Source organism: Pan troglodytes, chromosome 1 (assembly GCF_028858775.2).
Source record: "Pan troglodytes isolate AG18354 chromosome 1, NHGRI_mPanTro3-v2.0_pri, whole genome shotgun sequence".
Taxonomy (NCBI): Eukaryota; Metazoa; Chordata; class Mammalia; order Primates; family Hominidae; genus Pan; species Pan troglodytes.
In genome coordinates this window covers 188,552,461-188,564,748 of record NC_072398.2, presented here as the reverse complement: position 1 = coordinate 188,564,748, position 12,288 = coordinate 188,552,461, and the positions used below count along the sequence as shown (strand labels likewise).

At 43.3% G+C, this 12,288-nt stretch overlaps 1 protein-coding gene across 1 annotated transcript in view; it reads left to right on the top strand.

Moving 5' to 3' along the window:
• Positions 1-11,045, top strand: part of RIMKLA (ribosomal modification protein rimK like family member A) — a 34,223-nt gene extending 23,178 nt beyond the window's left edge. Inside the window, exons 3-5 of the mRNA XM_001164308.7 lie at positions 366-452; positions 5,841-6,044; positions 10,348-11,045. Of these exons, the coding sequence (XP_001164308.2) occupies positions 366-452; positions 5,841-6,044; positions 10,348-10,838 (782 nt within the window). The 3' untranslated portion in view covers positions 10,839-11,045. The remainder of the gene's footprint in view (positions 1-365; positions 453-5,840; positions 6,045-10,347) is intronic.
• The last annotated feature ends 1,243 nt before the right edge of the window (positions 11,046-12,288 follow it).

Sequence of the window (12,288 nt, the reverse complement as noted above, 5' to 3'; positions counted from 1 at the left end):
TGGTCCCTTCCACACTTAGAAGAGGAGATTATACAAGGAGCTTACACCAGGGGGCAGATATATCTTGGGGTTCCACCTACCACAGCCATTGTAAAGGGAAAGGTATCTACCTATATGATTGTTATAAGGATTGTGAAGTCTTTACCACACAGAAGGCACCTGCTAAATGTTGGTTTCCTTACCTCTCTGCTCCCACCTTTTACCTTGCAGGTATATAATGTGTGTCTGTTGAATCAACTGGGTTTGAATGGCCTTAATCAGAGAGAGATGGGGTCTCACAAGAATTCCTACAGAGGGGCGGGGCTGGGGTGACCACTACCTGACTATCAGCCTTACCTTCACTGACTTTCACCTTTTCTTGGCAGGTGGGCATGAAGACTTTTCAAAAATGATTGATGAAGCTGAGCCCCTGGGCTACCCAGTCGTGGTGAAGAGCACACGAGGCCACCGGGGTCAGTGCCACCTCTCCAGGGCTTCCTGGGTAATCAGCCCACTAGGGCTGCTGCTCTGCCTGGACAAGACACTCCTCAAGTGCTGCTTAGAAAAATGGAGCTCCCCTTTGAGGAGCTTGCAGTGTTTCTTCCTCTTTGTCCTCTGTTCTTGCTTTTGTCAGATCATGCTCACTTCTTCCCTGAACTATCGCAATCAACTCCTGACTTAATGCTGATTGGTTTCCCTAACTCCACTGCCAGTGCCTCTTCTCTTCTTTTTTTGAAGTAATTTCTCTGAAACATAGATCTATTCTTGTTACTCTCTCACTGAAAAACCCTCCCAAGACCCTGTGCCGCCTGTTAGACAGAGTCCATATTCCTCATCATGAAACTGAAGGCCCTGTACAAACAGCCTCAGCCTTTCCTTGCAGCTGTCTCTGGCCACATGAACCTTTCATAATCCATTCCAGACTACTTCTCATTCACCAAGTAGACCGTGCATTTTCCCCTCTTTAAGCGTCTGCTCTTTTCCCTTTGCTGAGAATGCCATCTTTCTCTGCTCACTTGGTTAACTTCTTCTGCTCATCCTTTAAGGCCAGCTCCAGATGTCATTTCTTTTCTACACACATTCCCTGATCTCCCTCCCTCTCTTCCAGACAAAATTAATTGCTCTTCCCTTTTTGTTTCCATAGTATTTTGTATGTGCCTCTAGCAGAGTGCTATACTTTGTAACAGTTACGGGTTTATATGCCTCCTTCCTTTACTAGACTGCGAGCTGCTCAGTGGTGGGGACCAGATCCTGAGCATCTGTCTCTGTAAGGCTTACTGTAGTGCTCAGTGCATCGCTGGGACTCAGTAAGGACATCAGCAACAGAAAGGAGTCTTCCTGCAGTATATGAGCAGGTGCCTCATCGGGATACCCAGGTGGCATGCTTAAACACTCCAGGCATCTGGAGTGAGGGAAGGTCACCCTAAATAGATACATAGTGAGCAACTACTATGGTGTAGGGACTATGCAATAGAAATGAACTAGACAGCACTCCATCCTGGGCGACAGAGTGAGACCATGTCTCAAAAAACAAAAAAACAAAAACAAACTAGACCCAATCACTGATCTCGAGGAGCTCAAATGTGTAGACACAGTTGCGTTGCAGGGTGATCATCACTGATATAGCAAGTATGCCCAGGGGTCTGTTTCAGCCTACAGGAGGGAGGGGACAATTCTGCCGTGAAGTCTTCACTGGAAGAAAAGGAGACTTCAGTGGACGTGTAGAATTTGAATTGGCGGAAGTGAGTGAGCAACACACAGAAGCAAGGGTAGGCAACGCGACCTGTGAGCATAGATGAGTCGTGTTGAGGAGCAGAGAAAGGAGCCTGGGTGGCAAAGCGGGACTCTTAGTGCGATGCAGATGTGCTACTGAGCTCAATTTCAACCAGCCTTTCAACTAGTCATTTTTATTGTGGTAAAATACACATAACATAAAATTCACATATTTATTGAGTGTCTACAAAATGCCAGGCACTATTCCAGGCTTTGGGGATACAGATAAAAACAAAAGTTCCTGCCCTCGGGTAGCTTATGTTGTAGAAAGGTAAGACAGCAAACAGAAATTAAATATAATACATAATGTTTTAGAAATTAAAAAAGTAGAAATACAATTCACATAAAAAATTTAACAGTGCAAAGTGTAAAATTCACTGGATTTTAGTGTACTCACTGTGTTTTACAACTATTACCACTACTTAATTTCAGAACATTTCCATCACCCCCAAAAGAAGCCTCATACCTAGTAGTAGTTAGTCCCGTTGCCTCTCCCTCAGTCCCTGGCAACCACTGACCTATTATTAATAATACTTTCTGTTACTATAGATTTGCCTGTTTTGGCTATTTTATATGAATGGATTTATACAGTATGTGGACTTCTGTGTCTGGCTTCTTTCACTTAGCATGATGTTTTCAAGGTTCATCTATGTTGTAGCAAGTAACACTAGTTTATCTCTTTTTGTGAATTAATAATATGACTGTTGTATGGCTGTACCACATTTTACATTTCCACCAGCAATGTTTGAGGGTTCCAATTTCTCCATATCCTCACCATCACTTGTTATTTGTTATGTAAGTATGTATGTATGTATGTATGCTTATTATAGCTATCTAGTGAGTGTGAAATGGTATCTCATTGTGGTTTCGATTTGCATTTACCCAAAGACTAATGATGTTGAACATCTTTTCATGTGCTTGTTGGCCATTTGTGTGTCTTCTTTGGAGGAATGTTTTTTCATATCCTTTGCCCACTTTTTAACTGGGGTTTTAATCTTTTTATTGTCGAGTTTGAAGGGTTCTTGTATAATGTAGATTCTTTTTTTTTTTTTGAGATATGCTCTCGCTGGACTGCAATGGTGCAATCTTGTCTCACTGCAGCCTCTGCATCCTGGGCTCAAACGATCCTCCTGCCTCAGCCTCCCAAGTAGCTGGGACTATAGGCATGCGCCACCATGCCTGGCTGATTTTTGCATTTTTTATAGAGATGAGATTTTGTCATGTTGCCCAGGCTGGTCTCAAACTCCTGGACTCAAGCCATCCACCCATCGCAGCCTCCCAAAATGCTGGGATTACAGGCGTGAGCCACTGCACCCAGCCGTATAATGTAGATTCTAAATCCTTATTAGATATATAACAACATGTTTGAACATGTTTTTCCCATTCCCATAGGTTGTCTTTTCATTTCTTGATATAGTATCTTTGATGCACAAAAGTTTTTTATTTTGGTAAAGTCTAACTTGCCTATTTTTTTTTTTGTTTCCATATGCTTTTGATGTCATTTTGTGCTTGCCTAATCCAAAGCCACACAGATTTACATTTATGTTGCCTTCTAAAAGCTTCATAGTTTTAGCCCTTACGTTTGAGTCTTTGATCCATTTTGAGTTAATTTTTATGTATGGTATGAGGTAGGGGTTCAACTTTATTCTTTTGAATGTGGATATCCAGTTTTCCCAGTACCATTTGTTGAAGAGCCTGTTCATTCCCCCACTAAAAGCTGTTGGAACCCTTGTCAAAAATCAGTTCACCATGTGCGTGAAGGTTGATTTCTGGGTTCTCAATTTTATTCTTTTGATATAGTTCTATATGCCAAGCCACACTGTCTTGATTACTGTAACTTTATAGTAAGTTTTGAGATTGGACCCTTTTTCCCTTAAATGAGATTAACCATCCTTGTTATAATGGCTTCCTAGGGCTAGCATGAAGTATAAGTGAAATAATAAAAAATCAAACTGCTTGGCACTTAGTACATGATTAACCATCTTACTGCCTTTCTCTCCTTTTTTCCTTCTTGCCTTAAAACTGTAGCTCCTTTATTAACTGCAGACTGACCCCCATATTAGAACTTCTGTACCCGAAACCAAGAAACCCAGTTCCTATCTCTAGCCCCCATCTCTGCTGAAAATCCTACCTAATGTCCGGAGAACCCAGTGCATATACCTGAATCCCAGCCATCTGTTGCCAGAAGCCAGATCTCCAAATCTCCTGGCATCAGATGTATATCTGCTTGCCCCACACTCATTGATTGAAGACAGGGAACACTGATGCTGCATCGTCCACGCTTGCTGGGTGGGGCCTCTCCATTTTCCTCTTGTGACCCCTTGCTGGGCCCTATCCAGCTTCCCTGACACTGACACCCACTTACCTGCACACTCTCCTGTCGCCTGCCATGTGGACATCTTCAGATCACGTGGCTGAACTCCTCCAGCTCTGTCAGGTGTCTAGGGTCCAGTCATCTTGGGAATGATTGCATCCTGGTTATAACATGTTTTGGAATTTACTTTTCAGTTTTATGTACCATTAGGGACTGGTGTATTTGTTTGTTTTTGAGATGAAGTTTTGCTCTTGTTGCCCAGTCTGGAGTTCAATGGTGCGATCTTGGCTCACCGCAACCTCTCTGCCTCCCGGGTTCAAGCGATTCTCCTGCCTCAGCATCCCGAGTAGCTGGGGTTATAGGCATGCACCACCATGCCCAGCTAATTTGGTATCTTTAGTAGAGATGGGGTTTCTCCATGTTGGTCAGGCTGGTCTTAAACTCCTGACCTGAGATGATCTGCCCGCCTCAGCCTCCCAAAGTGCTAGGATGTCAGGCGTGAGCCACTGCACCTGGCCTGGGACTGATCTTTTTATTAGGACTTCAGAAGAGTTCCAGTCCTTGTAAGATGGTGACACAAAGCTTAGGAAAACCATCTCTTTGTTCCATATTTGCTGAAAAGAATGTTCAGACTGGGCATGCTCATGTCAGATTTGCAGAGCAAACTTATCAGAACCTCTGCTCAGGTCTGTTAACTAATATATCAATGGAAAAGCTGATGTTGGCCGGTTATGGTGACTCACACCTGTAATCCCAGCACTTTGGGAGGCTGAGGCAGGCAGATCACTTGAGGCCAGGAGTTCGAGACCAGCCTGGCCAACATGGTGAAACCTCATCTCTACTAAAAATACAAAAATTTGCTAGGCATGCGTGCCTGTAATCCCAGCTACTCCAGAGGCTAAGGCAGGAGAATTGCTTGAACCCGGGAGGTGGAGGTTGCAGTAAGCCAAGATCGCGCCACTGCACTATAGCCTGGGTGACAGAGCGAGACTCTGTCTCAAAAAAAAAAAAAAAAAAAAAGAGCTGATGCTAAATAATTACAAAAGTGTAGGCAATTTGAACAGAAAATAAAGAATTTAGAATCAAGAAGGAATGCTTTCTGCAGAGCTCAGTAGAGGCATAGGCCATTCCTTTCAGAATTAAATGGGTATAGCCAAATAATAACTTTATGTCTAAAAGGAAGGATGTCTGTCAGTGCTTCCCTCCTTTGAGCTCCCACAGAATTATGCATAGACCTCTGTTGATGTTATATCACTCTGTGCTACCTTTTTTTGGGATCTCTCTCCATCTAGACTTGGAATTTCTCTAAAGTATTTTCAATAAATTATGTTCTACAAACATTAATTGGCATCTGCCCTGTGCATCCAGCCCAGTGTTAGGTCTGAGGAATTTTTTAAAAATGAGTTAGATGTGGATCCTGCCTAATCAGCATCCTGGGGGTGATGGGAGATGCTAATTAACTGTTTTGGGCACTGAATTGATTAGATCTTTGGATTCTATTTTGGCTCTTTCTCTGTGTTTCTGGAATAATCATTAAGTCATTTCAAAAAGAGTGATGGTGGAGGGAGAGGGTATTAGGACCTGAGGAAAGTTAAGGGAAAGTAAGGTTCTGTGGTCATTTGATAAGAAACAAAAGTCTAGCAGAGAAATAGAAGGGACCAAAGTGAGGCAAGTTTAGAGAGAACTGATGACTTTATGGACAAGGAGGCCAGATGGCAAGTACAGAGTCCAGAGCCTTCTCTAACCCCTTCTCTTGCTCTTTTTCTTCTTAAAGGAAAAGCTGTTTTTCTGGCAAGAGATAAACATCACCTCTCTGACATCTGCCATCTGATCCGCCACGATGTGCCCTACCTGTTCCAGAAGTACGTGAAGGAGTCCCATGGAAAGGACATCCGGGTGGTGGTGGTAGGGGGCCAGGTCATAGGCTCTATGCTTCGCTGCTCCACTGATGGACGGATGCAGAGCAACTGCTCTCTCGGTAAGGTATAAAAGCACAGGGTTTTATTAGGGTATTTGGACCCATTCAGCAAATGTATATCGATCCCTACTGTCTTGTCAGACCCTCTGCTAGACACCAGGATCTCACAGATGAGAATGAGGAACAAACTCTTTCCTATGGCAGCAAGCAATCCTGGAGGGGAGCGTACAAGTGTAAGCGCTGTGGCAGAGGTCAGGCAAGGAGTGTCAGGACATGGAGGACTGAACGCTGTCCTCTAGGTGTTAAGACTTAAAAAGGGAGTGACATGAGGACCGACGTTGGAGAAAAACTCCCATCTGGGTAAAGGATGGAATGATGGCATAAGATGGGAGGCAGGGAGATGAGATTTGAAGCTGTTGCAACAGCTCAGGCAAAAAAAATAATAAGAGTCTAAAGTGATGACAGGAGAAATATATTTTCCTTTTATATTTTAATGGAAATGTTTTCCTTTTTGTATGATGTTATTAGAAAGCTACAGTTTATGCTTTGGTCGAATGCATAAACCCATCCCATTAACCCATTGATAAAGTTTGTTATCTGTTGTACTGAATGGAGATACTTCAAGAGGGATGTAAGTTCTTGTCCCCATCACAGAAAGCTACTGTCAACCTCACTGAATGAGTTTATATGTTGGTGATAGGAAAAAAAAGTCACAATCACTAGTTATTATTTCCTAAATCACCATATGAGTATACCAAGTCCAGTGACTAATAAAGAGGCTTAGACACTGTCTGGCACTTCTTTCATTGATAGTCATTGAGCATTTCCAGGAACAGATTATGTGATGGATGCCGGGAATGTAGAGATGATGAGAGAGCCCTTGCCCTCAGGTAGCATGTGGTCCCATAAAGAAGACATGGGCCAGTTGTGGTGGCTTATGCCTGTAATCCCAGCATTTTGGAAGGCCAAGGCAGGAGTATCACTTAAAGCCAGGAGTTTGAGACCAGCCTGGACAATAAAGTGAGACCCCATCTCTACAAATTTTTTTTTTAAAGTTAGCCAAGTGCAGTAGCACATGCCTGTAGTCCCAGCTGAACTCATGAAGCTGAGGTGGGAGGATCGTTTGAGCCCAGGAGTTTCAGGCTGCAGTGAGCTATGATTGTGCCATAGCACTCCAGCCTGGGCAACAGAGTGAGACCCTATCTCTTAAAAAAAAAAAAAAAAAAAAAGATAATTATAAGATAATTGTGATAAAGTGGTGTGTTGGTGTCAAATGCTAGATTCAGGTTGACACACTACTAAGTACCTTACATGTTATCTCATTTTCTTTTTTTTTCTTTTCTTTTCTTTTTTTTTGAGACAGTCTTGCTCTGTTGCCCAGGCCAGAATGCAGTGGCATGATCCCAGCTCACTGCAACCTCCGCCTCCCAGGTTCAAGCAATTCTCATGTCTCAGCCACCTGAGTAATTGGGCTTATAGGTGTGTACCACCACACCTGGCTGATTTTTGTATTTTTATTTTTATTTTTTATTTATTTATTTATTTATTTATTTATTTATTTTTGAGACAGAGTCTCGCTCTGTCACCCAGGCTGGAGTGCAGTGGCACAATCTCCGCTCATTGCAAGCTCTGCCTCCCCAGTTCACACCATTCTGCCTCAGCCTCCCGAGTAGCTGGGACTACAGGTGCACACCACCATGCCCGACTAACTTTTTGTATTTTTAGTGGAGACAGGGTTTCACCGTGTTAGCCGGGATGGTCTCGATCTCCTGACCTTGTGATCTGCCCGCCTCGGCCTCCGAAAGTGCTGGGATTACAGGTGTCAGCCACCACGCCCAGCCCATTTTCATGATCATGCTTAGTGCCAAAGTGTTGAACCTTGTGTGTGTGTTATCATTTTGACTTTTTTAGTTACCTTACAAAATCCATTCATTAGTAACCACGTGGCTTTATAATTTATCCATGTTGCTTTTCTTGGTGAGCTGTTTAAAAACCGTTTTATAGCCTTTTTTAGATAGTGTCATAGGTGGGAAGGGACATTGTTAAGGTAAAGACACTAGTTATTCGACCTGAGAATACAATTCTTAAATCTTTCCAAGGAGACTAACTGGAGACAAATCTGAAGTCCTAGCTTTTTAGCAAAGTAAGGGGAATCGGTCTCTGTCCTTGGTACAGGATTTTGTCTCAGTCCTTTCCATATCTCTCTCTCTCTTTTTTTTTTTTTGGTCCATTGAGGCATTTTATTTATAAATATTAATATCTATTACATCCCTAGAAAAATAATCCCAGGATTTTCCCACCTGTGTATTTTCATCTTACTTCTTCACAGGCCATGATGGCCATGATGCCAGCTGAGGTTGTCAGTACAGTGAAACCAAACTGATGGAATGGGAGCAGATTATTCTGCCATTTTTCTAGATCTTCAAATTGCACATCAGACTGGGGCTGTTCACTCCCCACTTGTTTAACCTGCCTGTGAGGTTCACAACAATTTTCCCAGCTCTGTGATCATCAGTGATTTCAGATTTGCCAACGTAACTATGCTTTGTCATCAGTTAAAAGCCAGATGATGACTTTGGAGCATGGCCTAATAAGAACCTGGCGTTTGCCTCTTTTTGGCTTTGGTGATGCTCTTGAGAGCATCAGCCAGGACATTGACATGCATCATTCTGTCAGCACAGAAAGACGGAAGAAGGAGCCATCTCTCTTCTTAAAAATCAATAAGTTGGCCAGGTGTGGTGGCTTACCCCTGTAATCCCAGCACTTTGGGAGGCTGAGACGGGCAGATCACAAGGTCAAGAGATCGAGATCATCCTGGCCAAGGTGGTGAAACCCCGTCTCTACTAAAAATACAAAAATTAGCTGGGCATGGTGGCATGTGCCTGTAGTCCTAGCTACTTGGGAGGCTGAGGCAGGAGAATCGCTTGAACCCGGGAGGCGGAGGTTGCAGTGAGCTGAGATCGTGCCATTGCACTCCAGCCTGGGCGACAGAGTGAGACTCTGTCTCAAATAAATAAATAAATAAGTTAATTTTATTTGTTCTAATCATGAGAAGAATACATTCTCAGTGTAGAAAATTCGGAAAATATGGCTGGGCGCAGTGGCTCACACCTGAAATCCCAGCACTTTGGTAGGCCAAGACAGGTGGATCACCTGAGGTCAGGAGTTCAAAATTAGCCTGGCCAACATGGTGAAACCCGTGTCTACTAAAAATACAACAATTAGCTGGGTGTAGTGGCGGGCGCCTGTAGTCCCATCTACTCGGCAGGCTGAGGCAAGAGGAGAATTCCTTGAACCCAGGAGGCGGAGGTTGCAGTGAGTCAAGATCACACCACTGCACTTCAGCCTAGGTGACAGAGTAAGAGTCTCTCAAAAAAAAAAAAAAAAAAAAAAGAAAGAAAGAAAAAAGAAAATTTGGGAAATACAGCAAAGTCAAATGAAAAAGGTATTTATCGTCCCCACCATTTAGAGACAACTACTGTTAATATTTTGGTGTCATTCTTTACAGTCTTTTCTTCTGAGAAATCTCTTTTTGCCTAGTTATGGTCATATTGTATAGTCTTTAATCCCCTGTTTTCCCATGTAATTACAAGCTGTCTGTGGGCATTATTATTTGTTTTTGGAACAGGGTTTTACTCTGTTCAGCCTGTTTTACAGGCTGGCGTGGAGTGGCATGATCATGGCTCACTGTAGCCTCAAACTCCTGAGCTCTAGAGTTCCTCCCACCCCAGCCTCCCAAGTAGCTGGAACTGCAGCTGGGGTGGGAGGAACCCTACAGTGAGCCACCATACCCACCTAGTTTTATTTTTATTTTTTTGTAGAGATGGGGTCTCACTGTGTTGCCCAGCCTGGTCCAAACTTTTGGCCTCAAGCAATCCTCTCACGTCAGCCTCCCAAAGTGCTGGGATTACAGGCATGAGTCACTGCACCCAGCTGGTATTATTATTAATGGCTGTAAAATACACTGTTTTTCTCTATTGTGAGAGATTTAGATTATAATTTTTCATTTCTTCATTCAATATTTATTGAATATTTATTAAGTGCCCATCATGTACCTGGCTCTATGATTTGTATTTTAAATAATACTGCCATCAACATCTTTGTGCATAAAGCTTCTTTTCCCCCATATATAAGATTATTTCCTTGGTAGTAGGATGGCTGAGTCAGAGGAAATCAGCATTTTAAAGACTAGATAAAAAATGGCCGTATTGTTTTCCAAAGGTGTACTGATTTCCATCCAGACCTTTTGTGATTAATGATCGAGCCTCTCTTTCTGCCCCTCCTGGGCAGATCCCTGTCTCTTCTTTGAAGAGTCATCTGACTTCTCAGTTGTCACCTTTACATCACTGTGCTTTCCCCACAGGTGGCGTGGGCGTCAAGTGTCCGCTGACAGAACAAGGCAAGCAGTTGGCTATTCAGGTGTCCAACATCCTAGGCATGGACTTCTGTGGCATTGATCTCCTTATCATGGACGATGGCTCCTTTGTGGTGTGTGAGGCAAATGCTAATGTCGGCTTCCTAGCCTTCGACCAGGCATGCAACTTAGATGTGGGTGGGATCATTGCAGACTATACCATGTCCTTGCTGCCAAATAGGCAGACTGGAAAGATGGCTGTCCTCCCAGGACTGTCGAGTCCGAGGGAGAAGAACGAGCCGGATGGCTGTGCTTCAGCTCAGGGAGTTGCAGAGAGCGTCTATACCATCAACAGTGGGTCTACCTCTAGCGAAAGTGAGCCTGAACTGGGAGAGATCCGGGATTCCTCAGCAAGCACAATGGGGGCCCCACCCTCCATGCTGCCCGAACCTGGCTACAACATTAACAACAGGATTGCTTCTGAGTTAAAACTTAAGTGAATTCCTGCTTTTTGGCAGCATTTAAACCAAATCCTACTGCTTCCCTAGTAGTTTTGAGTGAATAAAATCTGGACTAATGTGATTTCATTTGCACAGAAACTAGAAATCCCATCTGGGCACTCAGCATTTTTTCTAACGATGATTTAAGCAAATGGCCTAGCTTTGTGGTTTTTACAAAGACAAATATAAAAACACTCACAAGAACAACGTCCCGACTGATCAATATGAGACTGATGTCTGCTGTGAGCACGTGGATATTACGGCTGACTCTAAGGCACTGACTCTGCTGTTGCTTCTGACTTTTAGCAGTAGAACCCATTAGCTCAAAATGGCTCTTGGAATTATGCACTCAAAAGCAACCACGGGATGGAAGCATGTGCAGACGAGGTGGAATGTGACTGCAGTAATAGGTTCTTCAGTAAGTGTGTGTGTGATGCTTGGAAAAGACACAGTTCAAACACTATTAGAGGATCAATCTCTGCTCCCCATCAATCACCATCTTGACCATATTTCTCCGACACTCAGGATATGGTGTTTTAGGGAGCTTCCTCTTTAGCATTTTCAATGAAGCACTTTGTAGAAAGTGAGATTGAACGTTCTTTGACTTCACAGGTTGGCAAATGTCCTGCTTTGTAACTGGGCCTTTCTACAAATTGCTTTGCCACTCTGAATTTATAGACCCTGCTTCAACTAATGTCAGCTCTAGCAGCTTCTTGCACCTTTGCTGCCTTTGGCCTCAGCTGGAAATGCACTTCAATGAGCTAGTGGCCACTCAGTTTATTTCTTAAGCGTGCACTAGAATCTAACACCAAGGACTTTCTTTTTCAATGGACTCTGTTCACTTGTCATCCAGAAGCCAGTGGGTTTTTACCATAGAAAGCTACTTGGAGATCATCATTCTTCCCCTCCTCTACTGAAACTTTGTGTACTGCTTAGCTGTAGGGTGTTTTCTTGTATGAGTGGGTGTTGGAGGTCTATTGAGTAGATGGGAGCCATTGGAAACACTCCAATCCCCTTGAAACTCTACTTTTATCTAGGATCCAGACACCTGTCCTTACCCACTTTTCCAAACGGGGAAGACTCAGGTATCAGGAATTACCCATTGCACATTTTGCGGGGGGGCTAATGTAGACATGACACCAAGTGCTTTTCATTTTAATACTCTAAGCAGTAGATGAGATCTTTCCCTTGGGAGAAATCACAGAGATGGAGTTTTCCATTTCTGCTTATATGAAATATGACTGAAAATGAACAAAGCCACCTTTTTAACCAAATACACTAGAACATATGCACTCAAGAGTTAGCATAATTGGAGTTATTTTCTTGATGTTGCATGTGCCAAGAACACTTAGGGTTCCCCTTTGGGATTACCTTTGAAGCCATGCAAGGCAAGAGTCCTCGCAACTTTATAGTCAGACCTTGTGTTTTATCCAACCCCTCCTCCTGCCCA